The 21,255-nt window shown below is 38.4% G+C and overlaps 1 protein-coding gene across 1 annotated transcript in view; it reads right to left on the bottom strand.

Moving 5' to 3' along the window:
- The window catches only part of amon (prohormone processing protease amontillado), a 38,994-nt gene that overhangs the window by 14,230 nt on the left and 3,509 nt on the right, over nt 1–21,255 (bottom strand). Inside the window, 5 exon segments of the mRNA XM_069125625.1 lie at nt 2,188–2,452; nt 5,480–5,556; nt 8,422–8,459; nt 11,362–11,626; nt 12,490–12,594. Of these exon segments, the coding sequence (XP_068981726.1) occupies nt 2,188–2,452; nt 5,480–5,556; nt 8,422–8,459; nt 11,362–11,626; nt 12,490–12,594 (750 nt within the window).

Below are 21,255 nucleotides of genomic sequence, written 5' to 3'. Positions count from 1 at the left end.
AAATATCAAGGAAAATATGAAAGCTGAAATGTCGTAACGTTTTTAGCGAAAACAAGGAAATCTCTGCGAACACGGTATACGCGTATCCTGGAAATTGCCGTATGTGCCGCTGGAGTACGTGATTCGAACGACAGAGGAAGCTACTTTGATAAAAGGGAGACACATATTCTTTACGAGAACAAATTTCAAGGTGGAATTATCGTTAAATGAGAAACGTCGTAGAAACGTCTCGTAAATACTATGGCTTGCGTAAATTACATAAACCATAGCTTAAACTTACGTCATATATACTTGTAAAATGGAGAAGCACTAAAGGTTGAACTTAGTCCCTCGAGTTTTGCCCGCAAAAGATTACTAGAATTCCAGAGTAAATCTATTAGGCACTTTAAGCCGTGTGGCTGAATCAATTTCGATTCATGCAGATATTTCACGTTTATTACTTTCCAAGTTACATTTCCTGTACTATTGTTCTGTCCAACTATATGAATGATTTTATCTCTTGTGTCTGTTTTTATAAGTACAATTATTTATCATACAGAGATAAAAGCTTTTTCAATCGACTCTTCCCTTTATTCAATAAAATAACATATTCACTGTGCGAGAGTTAAATCAGATTAAGCAGAAATAATATAAAATAAAAGTTGTGTGCGATACAACATTATTGAAAATATTAATAAAGCGTGTTATTGTTTTATCAATTTACAAAAAAATATGTTGGAACGGCAGATGCATCGTAAAAACTTGTTACACAGATCAGAGGTAGAAAAAGAGTTCCTATAATTCGAACGAAACATTTCATCGTACAGTGATGCAAAAGAAGATTCAATTTCATAAAATTTCATAAAATTGTAGAATCCAGATGGGAGAAAAAGTAATAAACAATTAAATTGAATCGATTTTTGAAATTTCTTTTCGTGAGTGCAATGGAAGTTCAATAAAATTTAATAACGCGAATTGACTGAAAAATAAATTGCAAATGAAATATCGCAACTTTCGACACTAAAAAATAGCAACGGATTAAATTGAATCGATTTTTGAGATTCCTTTTCGTAAATGCAGTAAAAATTCAGTAAAATTTAACAACGCGAATTGACTGAAAAATAAATTGCAAATGAAATATTGCAATTTTCGTACACAAACTAAAAGTTCTACCTTCGTTACAACAGTTGCAATCGAAGTAACTGTAACATGATTTTCAGCGTATTCAGCCGACAAAGAAAGTTCAGTTGGTTAACTGACGACAACAAAACACATTAACTTCACCGTGGAAACCGATCCTGGTTTAATACCATTTGCCAACGTCTCGTTTTGTGTTCGAAACTAGCAACTAGATAACATTCGTCCCCACAAGATACAATATCAGAAACAGATTGCGTATCGTAGAAACGAATCACGGCAGTCGAAGTTCCTCTGTGCCCTGCCTGAATCGCGATACGTTACTGAAATATGGATGACACGTATCGTGGGTGAAACGGCTGTCACAGTGTGTTTATCAACGTAAAAATTACATTCCGCTGTTTCCATAAAAGTTTCAAATGGAGCGCGCTGAAGTCCCCTCTCATGAGAAATCAGAACGCTATGCGGTGATGGCTCGCGTAAAGGTCACCACGGTTTTAACGTCAGCCATAGAATGAAATCCAAAACCAACTTCAAACCAACATCGAACAGTAAACGTGTCAAAACGACATCGAGCAGATCAATAATTTATTATGTTTGAACAGAATTTCATCGGTTATACCAAACGGTTTTACCAATGATGTGATCCTTCTTTACCAAAATCTCATCGATAACGCAAATTTGTATATTCCATGGTGATGCGAATTCGTACAGCGATGAGCGATGTAATCACATGATGATTGCACAGCAAGAACGTAAAGGTTAAAAACAGCACGACTTATCGTTGTACTGCTTTCTTTTACGTGCTTTTACGCTCTGTGTTCCGACGATTAAAATTCCTTTAGACACCGATTTTGCAAAATAAAATGACAGATTTATTCAACCAAAAACTTTTCCATATTTCTCTATGTTCTATGGTTACAGAGTTTGGAAGGTAGCGATAAATAATCGAGCAAGTTTCAAGGTACGAGGGTTAATCCCTCTCTCCCTCTCTCTCTGTCTCTCTCAGGACGCTAAGAAGATCCTATGGGTGATGTAGAAGAGGGTAAAAAACGTGATACTAATACGCACCTCGTTAACGCCACGCACGATGGCCCTCATCGTCGCATTTCGCGGCCCGTCCACGGTCTTTCCGTCGTCCGTCGGTCCCCATGAGGCGCTATAAATGTCTATGAGGTCAGGTTCGTGTCCCATGCTGTTAGCTTCGATCAGGTCGGTCATGTAAGGCTGATCCAACATTCGGATCCCAGCGACTTTCGAGTCGTAAGCTACGCCCACGCCGCAGACGCCGTTGTCCCGGGCTGCTGCCACCTCGCCGGCGCATCTAGTTCCGTGGCTTCCAAGAAAAATAACGCCTTAATTAGATCCATCGTGTCTGCGTGACAGGGAAAATGTTTTTACTACAGATTCTCCGTGCTGGGAATCTGGGTGTCGATTATCGGATGATTAACAGCGATTAGAGCGTGTAAATCGAATTGAAGAGACTCGATTAGTTCGTGGATCTGGATTATCAAAGTTCGTAGAAACGTTAGAGCGTGGAATTTCATAGAGGGAAAGCGAACTATCGTTTTCCTCCTTCGAATCGTCTACACGGTAGTCCTCCTTCAGTTGTTCGTTGCTTGTGCAACGCTGAAGGCAATAAATTGGTAAAGAAACAAGACGGGTGAAATGAAAACAAACGATGCACGAGATTTGAAAAGTTCTTTCCCTGTTCGTTCATCGCAATCACGAATAACGTATCGCCACGAAACGGATACAATCCTCTTAAATGAGAATTTATGAGCGATCACGTCACAAGCGTGCTCGCGTCGCGAACTCAAAAACAGTCAAAGGAACGCCATAGCCGATACCTGAAAGAACGTTTAATGAAAATTTTATTGCGGCAAATTTGCCGCTGGAAAATTACCAAGAACGTTTACCGCTTAATAAGCTGCCTTTATTGCTGTGTACGTCAGGTTGAAACAGCTGCGAACTGAACAAGCGCATCTGGTACCAGAGGTACCGCAAATGGGCCACGACAAATACGGTTTTATTATACAATCCGGAGCCAAGACGATCTACAATTGCCTGTGATAACATGCCACTGGCGTTTATAACCTTTGCATTTTCTAATTAAAACAAAATTAAATGAATATTCCCTATTCCATGGTATCCCTTCGATTCGAGCTATAGAGCGATATTCATTCGAATCAAATTAATTCCCATTTCGATGGTTAAACGATCATTTGTCGTGTAACGTCTCAGCCAAGCGGGCTAAATTACACCCAAAGTAATTAACGAAAGGACGGGTGGAACAACAAGTCACGACGATCTTTGAATATACTGTGCGACTAAACTAAAAAGCAGGGAAGCCGAGACACGGCTATTTATCATAGAAATTAATCAAGCAAAGTTCAAATTAATAATTAATAATAATTACAGAGAACAGACAGCGTTCGTTAGAAGTTTGATGACATTCAAAATTTTATCAGGCTCGTCTTCTCGCGAGACTTTCGATTCTAAATACAAAAATTTTAAGGATGCAGTACGTTCCTTAACTTGCACTCTATCTCTGATTTTCTCTTCTAAAAGTCCACCTATCGTGAACACGGGCGGAACTACCAAACGTCTGATCAAATACTCCTCAAAGCAATACCGCGTGACTATCAGTTTCGCTGACGACAAACGGATAAAGCATGCGAAACGATATTGCATTGAGTAAGTGGAGGCGCAAACGGAGCGTTCAGAAGACAGAAAGCGAACTGCTGAAAGCTTCGCGTGTACCACGATATAGCGGAGATATTGGGAAAGGCGTGGAATCTCGCGATTCTCGAGTCCAAGTCGCGACGCAAACGTTCCAACGAATTTTATCGTTCGCTTTATCACGCCCACTCGATTCTCTTTCGTCACGTTCCTGAAAGCTTTAGAGTCCAGCTTTATTACAGCGTTCTGATTGAGCCAATAAAATCGAGTAGTGCACGTCATAAAGAGGATATGAACGACTTTGTCGCAGACGTATCAACGTCCAAATCGAGGCGATCACTGTGAAACGCCCGTCTCATTTTCCATCAAGCTTTTCACACACACACACACACACACACAGAATAAGAACGATGAATTACGTTAAGACGAGGTCATGGTGTAATGCCACATCGGATTGACAAATTCCTCGTAGAGACGGTGCAGAAAGCGTTTTAATCAATTCCTCGTTTATTCGCTGAATAAACTCGTTTCCTTCGATTAAACGAAGAATCGAATTATAGATTCGCTCGCTGAATATACGAAACGAAGCGTGATTCGTTAAATTCTTCGCTCCGTTAGAAAATTCAGTGAACCATTAATAGAGTTGTGGACGATTGTCTAGAATTTCTTTCTTGATGAACTTGTTCCAACAGAGATCCATGTTTCTCTGTCGAAACATGCAAAGCGGAAAGGTTAAAGGGGAAAAATTCGACAGAGAGATATTTGAGAAACGAAAAATGTTTCATCTCGAAGGACGAGTACCGATGGAAAATAGGCAACTCGTATGATAAATTCTCTTACTGAGATACTTTATAAGAACGCTGGGCGAGAAACGCTTTGAGTAGAACCGTTCGCTCGTCGTATTAGGCTTTTCACGGTATTTATTCGAGGTAGAAAGCTCTTGTCAACGGCAGGAACTCGCAGAAATTACTGGAAAAAGATTGCGTAAGCCATCGCGGGAAATAAATGATGGGTTCATGGAAATATTTTTACGTAAGAGATACGACCGCTCGACAGCTGTGCTACGGGAATTATGGAAAATAATTCTCCAAGTGAAATTAAAATAACCAGTGGAATTGGAAAAGAAATACATTAGTCTCCCTCCTTCTAGTGATATAGAAGGTTTTTGCGTCAAGCTACGCGATCAGTCTCTTTCCACCGTTTCACCGGATCCTCCTATCGACTTTAAATGTAAAACCGAAGAAAGGGCCGTTCTTTTCGATTCGCTAACCGAAAAGTCCATTTCTCGGTATCGAATAAAAAGTTTCATCGATTTGTCCCGACTGCAACATCGATATCCTGTTCCTTGCCTTCTTCTCGGTGAGCAGTGTCACCTTCAATCACCGTGGAAAAACAACATAGAGTTGAAATAAAAACTCGAAACAATTTCCCAACGTTAATAACCATCTACCCCAGCATCCACGCTAATTGCTATCCGGTAATCATTAATTACGCGATCGTGCCGAGCTTTCGCGTTTCTCTCAAGTTATTATTAACCAAGGCCAACCCCTTTCTAATCTTGTTAGTAAAAATAGCCAGTTGTACCTTATATAGCAAATATTTAATCCTGTAAACTTCGTTAAAATTCCACTCTGTAGATTGCAGCTTCACGGTAATACAGATTTTGTATCATTTTACTCACCTATTGAACCAATCATCGGTATATCGTGGATACGGATAAGGATCGTTACTGCTGAAGTCGTAAGAAGCTTTGGCGTTCTAGAACATACGAAGGATTTTTCTTTAGTTTCGTTGAATCTTCCAACGAAAATGGTATCCTATTTCCTGATTACAAGGAGAATTCTAGGAATTTAAAATTGATAGAAGATCGACAACCTACGGATTCCCATCCTACGCTAATTCTTTTTTCTCTTTTTAAGAAAATGAAATAAAAATACGTTACGACAACAATTCGATTGGTAAGTATAAGTTACTATAAGGGAATCAGTATTGGTCTGAGTAGCGATATTCTTTAAGATGAAAGTTTCCTGGAGCTTTTCCAATTGATGAAAAGGTGAAGGAAATACGCTTCTTTGTTCTTTCGTAACGTAACTTTTATGTGACCGCACTGCTGAAAGTTTTATCTTTGTAATTTGAATTTGTTATTTCTATATACTTACTGCGCATTCTAAAAATTACATTCTGGTGTTATCGACTGGAAATTATCCTTTTCTTACTGTCATCCATGTTGTCGATCAGATCATAACATTATTTTATTTTATCTGACTGAGAATCGAATTCTTGTTCTCCAGGTTGATAAGCAGTAGTTCTCTTAACATTGTCATTACAATGTTCTTCGTGTCAGCTTTTCCTTTTACGCGGCTCTTGCAAGCTATGCCACTTCTGTCATGACAAAAATATTACTAATATTTCATGGGTAATCTCCTCGTTGTTCTTCATAAATATCACGTTGTCAAGGGAATTTTTCGCGCATAAAATATCTCGCAAATTTGTATAACGATAAATCAGAATAAATCTCTGACAAAAATGACTAGACTTGTTGGCTTCATTAATTAATCGAACACAGAACCCACCGACATAATTTGCGCAGTATAGGAATTCTTTCCTATTAATTTTACACCCCATAAATTCCTCGTATCCACAGAACGTCGCTCGACTATTAATCTTCGTCTTGAAAACTGGCCCTTCAGTTCATCCCTTCGTCCTTCCCAATACCCTCCCATGTTTCTCCTCCCATTTCACGTCCATATCACCTCATTTTTTACCCTCTAATTGAATGACATTGATAAAAATTCCAGAATCTTTAGATGTTTTAGTATAATGGGCCAACTTAACACTGACAAATTCATTGCCGTTCCTGTCATAAAAAGCACTCGAGCAAACTTTATTAAATTCGCTCCATCAAATTCCTTCTTCCTTATCTACGAATTTATCCCTCGACGACGTTGAACGACGCGGTGAACATTGTATCAGGATGAAATGGTAATTAGTTTGCCGGTTTTTATGCTAGAAAATTCCATCCTTTGTCATTTAACGTCCAGCCAACTTTCTCCCCTTATTGTCTCCTCCCTCATAAAGTTGACTACGAGCCTCTGTGACACGTGGGTGTTGCATTGTCTGTCCGCCTTTCAGCCTCCGATCTTTGAAAAAACCCTGAGAAACTTCACCCATTTATTATCTTCTCCCCCTTCACATGTTCACGACATCTCTGCTGTTTTTATTCATGAAACGTTTCCACCAACTGTTTGCTTTAACCATATTCGACATCAACTCGACATCCCAGCACATAGGTTGAGCGTTCATCGTCGCCGCGAAACAACATAATCCTACGTCGCTGTTATCCAAAGTACATTTGCCAAGTATTTGCTGTAATTTCCGAGCGTGAATTCTTCAACTTCTCCTTCAGCATCATTCGACACACGTTATCGTCCTCTTTAACTAACCGCTTTTAACGCGCTGACTTTCTTGTTCCTGCAAGACATCAAGTAGATCTCGAGGAGCTAGCTAAGCTACGTGATCTGAATCGAACGTACCAGAGACTTCTGCACTCGAAAACTCGTGGCCGAGACAGGTCGTAAAACAGACTGTTCTTTCGCGAATAATGGAAATTATGTCCCTCTTGTGTCTTCGTTTATTCTCCATAGCACGTACGTCGTTGCCTTCGACGGACAATCTTTCAACTTTCAAGGCAAACGTTTTTCTAGAGGCGCGTACTCGTCAGCAAATATGCTCGCTATCGATGCTTTCAAGATTTTTGTAAATGCCTCGTAATAAGACAAAGTTGTTGGAATCAGAAGGATATTTCAGTTCAGCCGCGCAATTTCGCCACATTTCGTTGCGAATAATTTCCAAACGATCTACATTTGAAAACAGACTAACATTCGTCATTAGTGGCGTAGCAAACGATGAAATATATCGCGTACGTTGATTCATTCGCGAAGATTCAGCGGCTATAGCTTTCTACGAGGATAGAATTTCCACTCGTTAAAACGATAGAAGTTGATATTCTCTCGTCAGTTGTAATATATCGCCGTAGTAATAATTGCATTTTAACTAACAAATCGCAATAGCCGAAAAATGAAAACGTTCGAAACGTAATTGTCCCTGATAGATCTGAAAGTGCGTTATCCAAGCCGTGCGATACGTTTCCCTGTGATTTTCCATTGGGTCGGGTTTCATTTCCCAGGACAAAGACCGCTGGTAAAGACACCTCGTCGCGTTGATTAACGACGTTATACCGGGAAACAATGGCCGTCTGCTCGAGTAGATCCTGGGTAGGACATCAGTGCGACGACTGCCACAAAATGGACGCTCCGCGGATTTTTATCGTCGCCCGTTCGTCGTGATAAAATGGTTACGAACTCGATTTGAATTTCAACGCATGCGATTCAGTATATGCTAATGTACCTTATGAATGTGTTGCGGTTACAATAGAACGCCACCGAGATGTGGCAGCAAACGCGTTGAAAGGAAGGTAAACAGAATGATCTTCCACGCAATTTTTCAACCTTTCAGACATCGACTTTATAACGAATTTCTATGTGATCGGAGTATTCGCTTGAACCACGGTTACGTATAATAATCACCATACTTTCTTCTTTTGCGTATAGTGATCGTACTTACGTAGTTGTATTTTAGATCCGGATGCATGTAGTCGACCCCTGGAACAAAAATAAAGAACCGACGTTTTCAAAATAGAATATGTAATCCGGTAGACCGAGGAATGGAAACACTAGAGATACTTCAAGATTACACCAAGTCCATTAAAAGTTTCCGCGGGCTAATCATTCGAAGAGAGCTTTAAGCCCGAGTTCTGGGTAAAGATGAAGCTTCTCTTGCAACACGACTGACCTTTTACTTTATGATTTCATCAGCGTATTCTCCAACGTTAGATATTTACATATCACGTTTGAAGGAAAAGACTGAAATACTTTGAAGTCTTATAACGCAGAGTTAGTATTCCATAGTCTTATAACACGGGATTAATGCTGGTCCCACTGAACGTTAAAACTTATTAATTAATATAACTTAAAATAATAAAATAGAATATAAAATATAATTAAAATAAAATAAAACATAATTAATATATCATCGTGAACCATTCAGATTGCTTCGTATTTTACCGATACTTTCATCGTAGTCGAGTCTCCATACGTTGCTAATCAAATTTCCAAATTTTTCGTGTAATCCATATGATATAGATATTCGTAGAAAAATGTGTATATTCAAGTATCGAAAAGTTTCATGAAGTACCATAGATTTAACATACACGAGATATAATTGGAGTTTCTACGACTATTGACTCGCGAACGATGAAATTCCTGATCGTTAATCTTCTAAATCCACGAAACAACGCTTTATTCGCCGAATATTATACAATTCACTTTATTCGAACAGATTACCGGAAGATTAGAGCGAAATGATCAAAGTCGACCAAATAATGGAACAATTTGTTTATCTAAAGTATCAACGAGTTTCGTGCGGCGTTAAACTCGTAATATTGCGTGGTCGACAACGCTAACGGCGGGATATTATCGCTATATTTGCCGAACGATGACTGTCGGGCAAAATCGATAGAACCGAGGTAAAGCCGTAAAAGGCTAAAATCTTTAACAAGCTGTATCACGAGATATCCCAGATTACAGTTTAACAGAGACGATATCGAGGCTCTGGACTTAATAAACGATCGAAATTGACCATCAGTTACACGCCTTTCTATCAGGAACTATCGATTGCTATTTACAGAATGGGAATTCTTCTTTCATAGCGAAAAATCCTCTTTCTTCAGAAAAAGCAACAAAATACTCGAGCATTTCTAATTTCGATATATATTCAATTCTTATGAAACATTTAAATGAAATATTCTCTCTACTACTGTAACGTCTAGTTACATCGTAAAAGAATTATACTTAATTCAGTCGTGAAGTTATGAACGTCATAACAAATGTTTTTATAGCATCGTTTAATTTTCATTGGACGATAAGCAAAGATATGAATTATTTTTTGTGACATTAGTTTAACTATGTTGTGAGCTTAGTTTCTGACTACCAGCAAATGCATTATTATCTTAGAAGTCGATGAGTGAAGTTATGACTGGCTCAATTGCTATATCACGAACAGCGATGTGGCGAAATTGTTATTTACCACGAAACGAAGTTAGTATTTTTAGAACGTTCAGTCAATACATCAACTGCCAGTGTAAATCCAACTTTTATTTGAACGTAGCGACTTCGATATATGATCCAATAACAGCCACACTAAAAAAAGTAAATGAAAAAAGAAAGCAAGAAATCGTTGAAAAGTAACAAAAAAACGAAAATCCATAGGCAAACGATGGAAATGCATATCTGTTCGTTCAATGTTCGCGAGTGGAGCACTGTTGCGATATCGAGTAACAAATATTTTGCACAGCATCCAATCGGATATCAAGCTGGTCCATCCTTATTTATTCAAAAACGATAACTCGTTGAGAATCGGTTTCCAAAAATTGTTTACAGCAATGTAAAGAATAAAAAAGCCACGAGATGTCGAGTTTCGTGATTTTATAACCGAACAGAGCGACAGGATCATCACAGAATGTATCATCACAGAACTGGGTTTGTTACATCGATTTTGATCTACTAGCTATCGGCTATCGCTGAAAATCCCTCGTCTCCGTATGAAACAATGTACGATACGTACGATTCAATCAATCCACGAAGTCCAAATACAGGTTTCTCTTCGTGTTTCGTTCGCGTACATTAATATGCATGTTGCTAAAGGGATTACATTGTATCGTTGTTATCACGTTTATGGAAATAGACTAAAAGAATTTACAAAAAAAGATCTACTACCCAGTTATCTTCTATTCTGCACGATACCAGTGAAGACTATTTTCCATAAAAGATTAGAAACGAATATTAGAGTACACGAGGAAACAGTGTATAAGGATAATTAATGAAGCTATGTCGCGATAGCACCAGTAACTGATTACCTAGTAATGCTAGTCGACGTGCAATTAATACAACCAACCTCGGGAATACAAGACATTCATGCGTCGCGTTAAAACGTTTTCTGTTAATGAGATTTCCAGATGCCACGGGTAAAATTATGCCCGTTAAATCGCGCCAAATCGTCCTACGTATCCGTATCTACATGACCTAGAAACTACGTATAATATGTATATGTAAAATAGTGATAATCCGCTTCCGTGATATCGTAAACGCTGCATTTCTATGCCAGTGTGAAAATCCAATAGTACATCTGAAGTGATATCTAAATAGTTTTAGCAAGTATGTTATACAGTTCGGCAGAAGTGTATAACATAGTGTGAAGGAAGTATAATCGATAAGAGATATAGAAAGACTGACAAAACTCGAACCGGAAAGAACGCTACAAAATGCTACAAAATGTAACACGGTGCAATAGAGAAATGCCCGCAACAAAGACGAGAACCAAAAGGACGAAACGATCAGTAAATACAGTAGCAGTAAGAGTTAGCGATAAGAAGATAAAATTAATAAATGATACTATTACGCCATTATACAAATAGTTTAAAATAAAGAAATCCAAGTAGAATCTCACCATCGTCCATTATAGCTGTGGTAACGTTTTTTCCAGTAACACCCTGAGCCCAGGCTGCCTTCACGTTCAAGTCTAACTTCGCTTTGCCACCGTTTTGTCCAGTGTTCTTCAAGTACCATTGATATTGGAAGAACGGATCCGACGGATCTCTATTACCAGGATTCATTTGACTCATTTGGTACGGTGGCACGAGATTATCCACGCTGAGAGGTTTATAGCCTCTCTTCACCCTCTTGAATCCGGGTTGTTGCACCGCTGTGTGCACCTAAAACATTTATTCGAATCCACCCTTACACCAACGCAAGAACTCCGACCCCTCGAAAATGCCAAGTAGTTAATTTCTCTTTTACGAGCTTCGTCGAATGATTAATGGACGAGATCATAAATAGTCGGAATGGTCAACAGAAAAAGGGTAAAATAGCGATAAAATGGTAACGGGAACGTCAAATATTTCCCCTCGATGGAAATCAAAGGTTTTTCGAGGAGGATAAACTATAGCAAGAGGAATGCGTCTAAAGACAGATTTCGCTCGTTTTCGTTTGACATTTCCCGTTCTATGACCTGAAGCAAACAATGGGAAAATAATGACTGTTTGGTTAGAGTTTCTCGCGTTCTCAGAATCGAGTGAAAGGGTCGGAAAACGGATATAGAACGATGGAAATTTATGAAAGTATCATAAAAAACGGAACGTTCTCTGCGAAGTGATCGATGACAATATCGCGGCCGCACTCCACGCGATCGAACAATCGTAATTTACCCGATCAATCTGTTCCCTTTCCAATTATATCCTCCATGTCGCTGGAAGTTACGTATTCATTTACATTTATATCGGTAATCCGGACGGGGCTTTTCAAACCGAGTTCCACGTATCCTCCCACGAGCCAAAGAATACGTTCCTTTGGACTTTTCAAAGCGACCTCCCGTGAAAGCTATTATTCGAAATGCCACATTGATTTTTCCAAAAGACGATAACAATCTTTTATCGATGAAATTTACGGCGAACGGTTAAAGGGACGCTTTGAGAGTGAAATTTCAGCCTTGCGAATAATAAATGTGATATAACGATGGAACGAAAATTCTATGAAAAAAAAACGATAAAAACCCGGTGTATTTCGAGGAATCACTTACCAACGGATCCACTTTCAACCTTCTCATGTGAGGTACAGATCTCTTGTTCCTTGCGTGTGGTAGGGCTTTATGAACGAAGTGATATTCCGTTTGGCTGCCCAATACCTACACAGACAGGAGAACAGCAATTTATATTCGCTGCCACTTCGTTTCGTGTCACTGGTACGTTGCCTCGATCCAGTTCTTGCAAGATAATGGAAGACAATTTTTATTCGATTACGCGATAAACATTCATCGACACGTAATAAGAAAGCAGTTCCAGTTGTTCAATCGAATGATCATCTCTCGAAGAAATGGAAGCGACAAACAACTAGAGAAGAAACGGCGAGACAGTTGGTTGGTTAAAGGTGACTTGGCAAGCTCGTTACCGTCTTTCCATCATCTTGGAAGAAACAAAAGGATTCTAAGTGGCCGGACGAAGTGAAATTCACCCGTTGCTTCGCAAAAATTGCTCGATATACCTTAATCCAGACCGGATGTGCGAGTAGGAGAATCCTTTCGAAACGTCGATTCGCTTAGGATATTGGAACACGTAGGTAAATAACGTGATCTGATCGAATTATGCGGAAGCGAGTTAACGTCGAACCATCGTTTCGACGATCCATTCGAGCCAATTACGGACAGATTAAGTCACCTCGGTTACGGTACGGTCTGTTATCGGATTCATAAATTATTTATCCCTCCCAATCGTTAATTCGTCTGTTTCGGCTGATTGGAAAGAGGAAACGGTGGGACACGGAGAGAGGAAGGAAGAAGGAGAATAAAGGAAAAGAAATAACGGAGAGAAGAATAGAGAAAAGAAGAAAGGGAGAACAGTAAAGAATGAAAATGTAGAAACGATAGGAAGGAGAAAGCAGAGAAATATCTTTTCCTGTTGATTCCACGACTCAACGGCTTATACGTTATCTGAGCTTTTCACAAAAATTAGCTATTAAAACGCTTTTTAAATTTGAAAGAATACTTATATGTTTTTTGATGAAACGTTTACAGAGAGAATAACTAATGGCCAATATCCTCTGAAATCGAGAAACTACACACGTTCGCTCCAATCCAATAATACCAGTTCTCACGGGACACGCGACACACCTTGCATTTAAATCACTCGTTTGCTAACAATTTTATCAGGATCGAGGAAGAATAAAGTAAAATTTCAATCGCGTTTTAATCCTCCTAGTTTACTATTAAAATAATCTTCGCCCATATACTCGAGAAATCCGATCGCTGTTCGATAATTCGATACAAAGAATTGTCGTGGCAAAGTTGAGAACTTTAACAAAAAGGAAAATATTACAACGAGAGACTAACACGTGGACGATATCGATGGAGGCCTACACGTGACCATATCACAGGATATCTCATTATTGATGATATTGGAATCCTCGTACATATAGGTGTCTTGAGTCGACGCATCTTATTCCATTCCATATCCCATTCCCGATACACAGCCACCTTCCAATGCTACTTATCCGTGTACAAGCTCGATTCTAACTCAAGGACTAGTGCAATTTTCTGTAAAAGCCATCGACGAATTTCTCTCCGCATGATGCTAATGAAAAACTACAAACTACTTGGAAGCTTTAAAAAGTATTAGATCGTCCGAAAAGTTTCTTTCGTTTTATAAGACGATAATAGATGAACAACGATTTCTGTTTTATATTATTTTATCGAATTAGGTATGATCCATTTTGTTATATTTCTATTATTACATATTCGTACGTAATTCAATAAACTAATATAAAAGAAAAAACATTGTGCGTCTATTATTCTCTTATAAAACGAAAGAAACTTATCGGACAACCTAATATTAGTTACTAAACACGTGTTATTATGAAAAAAAAAATTGTTTCTGTAATTCTCCATTATTAGCGTTTGAAATCCACCTTTGACGATTTCGATGTTCTTCTAACGCACGAAAAGAAAGAACAGAGAAGAAGAATATTTCGAATCGTGATTGTTTTCGAAATCTAGCGTGAAATTTAGCTTTAGAAACAACAACAGCTACTGTAACGAATATTAACTGGCATTTGAAATCCTAGTCGTGATAATTTAATACGATCCACGTTATGAAAATTCTTCGTTAATCGCATTATACAAGTCATCTTCGATTTTCAAGCTTCAAAGAGATTCTTTCTTTTTTTTTTTTCTTCCATTCAAACAGCGAAATCCCAGTTTTCTCTGAGGTATGAGGAAAGGAACAGACGAGGGACATATTTTTTTAACAGACTGGAAAAAATTAATAGGGTGGAGAGATGGATGGAATGGCAGATCGATCGAGTAATAGAGTCCGGTAGCTTTTTCGGTAAAAGGAAGGTGAACCGCGACGAAGAGAAACCAGAGGCCGGCAGTGTCTTATCATCCAATTCTCGGCTCACGATATTCAATTTCCATGCGTGTGTCGCGTCATGGTTACCCTGCAGTCGTTTCCGATCAAAAATAACAACAGCGCGATCGATGCACCGCAAGAGTCGATATCGAACCGAGCTACTTCGTTAATTACGCGGTTCCTCGGCAAATATCAACGCTTTACCGCCGTTTGTAAATTTCCTTGAATATCGACAGGTGAAGATACAACGAAGCAACGTTGATTAACGATGCACTAACTTTCCGATAGGATACTTGTCGCGAAGTTACTTACAACGTGAAAGCGTTGATTCGTATCCAAGAGGAGATCAAAGGCGATCGACGCTCGATACCACGAATTTGTAAGATAAATAACGCGATAAATGGTAAGAAACTTCTGTGTGTAAGTGCGATCACCAGCCGAGGCAATATCCAGACAAATCTGTTATCCGAGAAACGTGGTGGTTGCCGCGAATTCCAATATCAAGAGGCGCGAAAACACGTAGGACGTCAACGAGAGGTTGGTGGAAAAGAATTTTCTCATTTTGACGCCGATTCTCGTGCATCGTTGCTTTTATCCTGAACGCTATGAAACCATGTTTTCAATGAAACGGGTTATGATACTTTTATAAAAGGGGAGATTTAGGTAAGTCGCAACAACGAAAAGCTAAATCGCCTTCTTTCAAACTCCGATGTTTCAATGCGTATACGAATTTCATCATAACAAAGTTCTGTTTTTTCATATTCGTTTGAAACATTTTCGTATTTCTTTTCACTTTTTCTTTCACACAGAATTCTATTTTGGATTTAAATTTGTTATCTCTTTGAAATTTATTGGGAATTTATTTCCATACAGAGTTTCTGGAAAAAAAGCAACTTCGTTTGAGTCCGCTCGTTGCAGATGGATAGATTCAACACGTGCAGCACCGAGAGATTAGAATTCTATAGCGATGCAGCGCCTTTGAAATCCTCAGTGACGATGAAGCTTTCTACGAACGTACAATGACGCTTCTAACGCTTTAATGGAGAAACATATTGCGTGCATCCCGGATTTTCGTCCACCCTATGTTATTTAATCAAGCTCCACTTCTGACGAAACAGAGCCCGCCAGATGACCGATCAATCTGGGTGGACTTTATTTAGGTCAACGAATCTACCTGTTCCATTAACTGTCCTATTTTTGCCATCGTAAGAGAATTAAAGCGCAATATTTCCTTAAATATATCTGTCAAATTTCTTTACATTACAACTATCCAAGTTAATTTTCTACTTTTACTATTTTTTAACAATGAAAAGGAAAAACAAGCAGATACTTGATCGTCGACTTCTCTTATTCAATAAAAAAGTCTTAGATATATAATCGATGCAAAATATTTTCCAGCTTCCATGTAGATTTTCAGTCTTGTTTTAAAATATAATTAACAATAATCGAATCTCGCTACGATACTAATAAAATTTCAAAATGGTCTATCTAATACACGTAATATGTTGATAAAAAAAGTAAAACTTTAATACGTCGCTGTATTTATATCACGTATTTAGATACGCTTTACAGATCGGTAATTTAGTGTTCGAAAGGATCGCCTATATTTTAATGCAGAAGAAAAGGAGGAAATAGACGATAAAGTAGGATTCTGATAGAAATAGACGTTTTATCTCGAGAGACATAGTACCATAATGTAGAACTAGTCGCCTCTTAATCGAGTTTAGCCTGGGCTACACGTGTCACGTAATCTAATTAGCAAACGTGCACCAAGTGCGTAACATCGAACACAACATTACGTTATTATACATACGTTCACCGGATAAACCTTTCCCTTCAGCCACGGCTATCGCATATAGATACGATTTATCGAGCCGACGCGACGTTGTATTGGAAGCGTGCGTCGGCGAAGCTCGTGCGGTCAGCCCGAGCGAAGAAATATGGAAGCCAGCCGCTTTAATTTTCCCTACGGTTTATCGGAAACGTGGAAGCTTTTACACGACGTCGCGTCGTGTAAAACATCGTTACAAGCGTGCAAAGGTTAAACAGAAGGAAAAAATTGGAAGCCCGTGAAAACTTTTTCCCACTTAATCCAGTTATAGATAGATAGAGTTGAAAAATCAATTTAATTGCACCAATGCATAAACTATCCGCGTACAAAAAACATCTGGAGGAATATAAGCAAAGTTCTACAAAGCTCCCATCTTCGGTCACTGTTCAATGTCACAAGTTCAATAGATACTATACGAGAAAGGTTTCTTTGAAAATGTTGCGGATACAATGTACTTGCATTACGCAACTTCAGATAAGAGAACCAAGAAAAATGTTAATGTATACGTCTCTCGAAGCTCACAGTGGCAGAACACTGTTGTTAAAGGACATACTGTAACCTGGATCTTCCATTTCCTACACAATTCTGGTACCATTCGTGACACATACGTATATTACATACATATACATATTAACAAAGTTACAGTAGAAAAGAGAGAGAGGAAGGAAAGTCCGTATAAACAACGTATGGTTAAGGAAGCGTGATGAACGTGTCTTGTTTAACATTACGATGTGTACACAACTCTTACCGTGAAACACGTATACAACGCGAAACGTTTTCGGATTACTGGTGCATGAATTCGATGCACTCATCATCTCCAATTGTCTGTTTGACCTTACAAACTTAACTGCTGCGTGGGCGTTTTTGGATATATCACACATGCTAGACATACTTAGAAAATTACCCTTAAAATGCACTGTTTCGTCAGAAGAATGGAAATTGCTTCCAAAATCGAGCTATTAAGTTTTAACTACGAAAAGTATCGCGCCCAGTTCCTACCATCAGGAAGAAGAGAATATTCCGACAAATAGAATTTCGGGAAATTTATATAAATTTATATGTACAAGTGGGAAGTAATTTTCTATTTAAAAAGGACAAGGATATCCCGACGCCTCGAATTTCGAGAAATTTGTGGACGAATAGCAAGCAATTTTCTATTTCGAAGTTAGAAGAAATCGAATGAAGAGGGAGAGAGAAACGAATATTTTCTCCTATTTGTAGAATGTAGAATTTGAAACATAAATATGAAATCGAAGGTGTACAGAAATGGAAATTACGTAGTAAGATATTTTCGAAGAAAAATTCAAATGCAGGCACACGAGAAATTGGCCGAAAAATTAACAATCAGAAGCTTTAACATTTTCTCTTTTACAGCAATAATATTCTTTCATTTCTTAATATTCATAAAACGAAAACGATTTCACTTGTATCACGCAACTAATTAAGTCAACGGAACAAGGAAATAAACAGAATGATATTAAAATAGAAGGTCGAGCCATTAAAATCAAAAGAAATATTCCATTCCATCAGCAAAGTAATTATTCTTTGATCAAAGTTCACGCATAAAGAGCTAGGAATCAGTTTATTCGGCAAACTTGCATTTCTTCGGCAACGTTACCTTCGTAAATTAACTGGCTCATAATTTTCGTTTGTTCGTTAAGAGTCTCATCTTCTCGATCCCAACGAAAGTTCGTATGATTCCGGATACGAGATTACTCGTTACGTATTTCGTAAGTTTATTTCCTATCCTCCCCGTGGAAACATTCAATCGCGCGCAAAGTATAATTTAATTAACAACTTCTGTTGCAAAAATAACCATTGTAACGACCTATCGATTCAAAGATAGTCGTATTCGACGCGAGATACGTATTTGCAAAATATGACTGATTTCATCGTAAATTGATCCAACGATCTTCGCATTGGCCAATTAATAAACCAGGTGTACGGTGTACGTAACTATGGAGATTAAAATGAATCGATTTAGCGTAATCATTCATCGTTGCATACGGGTAGTCACGACCAACGCTTAAAGTATTGCATTACGTACAGAGATAAACTTAAACTGTAATTCGCAATACTTTTATTACTGGCTTACGCTTACGTTTAACTAGACTGCGGATCTTTATGCAAATTCGTACTTTTATGAATACGATTAAAGCACTGGAATACATTTCGTTTTCATCGTCTAATGAGAAAAGTACTACAAAATGCGAAATACGAAGTTTAATATACTTGGATTTAATTAATTGATACCTAAACCTTGTAATAAATACAATAGCATGGTAGAATTTCTTGTAGCCAGTGTAGCTGGACGAATATGCTCGAACAATCGTTTATTTAAATAACAAAAACGATCGATGTCTTAGATTATATTTAACAATGTAGCCGATTGACAAAGCGATATGACGCTCGTTTACACTTGCCAAAGTGTGTTAACAAACATTTTCTATTAACGAAGGAATACGATATAGTTGGTCGCAATGTTTCTATCGAAGTTTCGCTCAACCTGAGAACACGATTGCGTAAACGTATAGTGGAGATTGCTAGAGTTTGTGAACCGCGTTAAGTATAAAAGTTTTCCTTCTCTCTATCCGTTTTCTTCGGACTGTGACAACGAGAAACAACAAAGATGAATAAGGCTTCCGCCCTTTTCATATTTTTCCAAGGGTTTCGCTCGAGTTTTACAACGATAAATCGAAAGGTTACCGGCGTTACCGCAACATTCCAATCGATCGACCTATTTAACATGATTATTCCACGCGGCTTCTCTCGGCTAATCTTTTTATTATTCGCGGGAGGGAAACTATCGCGTCTTCGTGAAGTTCCCTTGCTCTATGGAATCCGCTTTAAAAGGTATTCATAAGATATTACGCAACGATCTATCAATACGTGACCCGAAAGCCTTTCGCTTGCTACTCCCTTTTTATTCCCTTCGCGACGATGAAAATCCGTCGTTACCAACGATGACAGTTCTAATCGGTGGCCGGTGGAGGCGATCGATCAACGTGATAATCCAGCGTGTACGTCACTGGACGATTAATCGTGTGAGACGGTCGGGAAACCCAACGATCAGATAAAACAACGTCACAGACCGTTGTAAATATGGAGTTCAAGAAGAAATCGATTCTCTGGAAACCGAATAAATTACATTACCTACACGACTACGGACCAACCATCGTCATATTCACCAATCTTTGTCAATTGATTTTCTAGCCAATTGACTTTACAACCCTCCACGTTGATCGGCGAACCCGAAACAAAATTTCCGATCGGCTGACTTTCAAAACCATTTGGAACTTCTATTTCACCGACTGTTCTACCAAGCAACTAACTACCCTTCGGTTAAGAAGATCATTCACCGATTGCTAGATGGCTAGATCGTAGACTGAACGGTATCTTAACACTTTACCAACCGATAGCCTATTAATCGGTATTTTGTCGCCGATGCTTACCGACCGATAGCCTATTAATCGGCTTTCTCATTATTTGAACAGTAATTTGCTATTTAGTACCAAGGTACCTTGCTCAGTTGCGTCAGTTGCGTTGCTTTGTAAGCTCCCACAGTTTTATACCAATTTGAAAAACTTATCGTTCGCGATGAACGAAAAGAATGGTATTGGAGAGTCTAAACCGAAACAGAGCCGGCGCCAGGGAGAATCTGCGCTTGAGACACCGGTCGGACGTGCGTATGCTATTGAATCGCTAGCGGTCGGTAAAGTGTTAACGAACGTCTTACCGCGTAGGACGACAGACAAATCTGATAATGTATTAGGTCGTCCGAAAAGTTTCTTTCGTTTCATAAGATGATAATAGATGCGCATTTTCTGTTTTATATTATTTTATCGAATTGCGTATGATCCATTTTGTTTTATCAAAATGAAGATCACAACGTTCGACAGATCAGGTTTCATATTTGTATAAAGATGCATCGTTGTGAAAGACGTGTCCATAAAGAAAAGACACTTCTCGGACAACCTAATATTAAACGCAGGCGAAAACGTACGCGACAAGACGTATAAGATTACTCGGTGTCGTGAAATGTGAAATGGCGACATTAACAAACATAACATGTTATAACGAACTATTAATTAAGACGCGTAAATCTAAATCTGCCGCGTTTCAAGATACATGCAATTTCTCTAGGTCAACTTCTCGTGTTTCCTTTAACCGGTCTTTAAATATATGGAGGGTTGAAGATTATCATGCAGTAAGGCAAGATGTTGAGAATTTAGGTTTAGCCGTGTACTCTGACTCTCTGAAGTATCGTAGCTCTAATTCCGTAATATAATACGTAACATAATACAATACATAAAAATATAACGAATTTTTTACAATGATAGAGGCGGGACGCTGTTTTATAAAAAATTACAATGGTTTGATTTACAGCATTGTGATTTTTAGCCTTCCGCATTTACTTATAAAATTAAAAAAAAAGTCTCTTTAATCGAGGCATTATAGATATTACGGAACGAAAGAAAATGTTGGCCCAAACTTCTCACATAAAGTCTCTTCTATTCTAAACGATTCAATACTGGAAAATTTCACGTTAAAAATAAGCTTAAAGAAAGTTTGACTTATCCTCGATTATCTTGAGAATTTAGACTTAGCCACG

This window comes from Bombus flavifrons, chromosome 13 (genome assembly GCF_040668555.2).
Source record: "Bombus flavifrons isolate JBK064 chromosome 13, iyBomFlav1_principal, whole genome shotgun sequence".
NCBI lineage: Eukaryota > Metazoa > Arthropoda > Insecta > Hymenoptera > Apidae > Bombus > Bombus flavifrons.
Note: the sequence above shows the minus strand (reverse complement) of the source record. Positions and strands in the feature narration are given on the sequence as shown.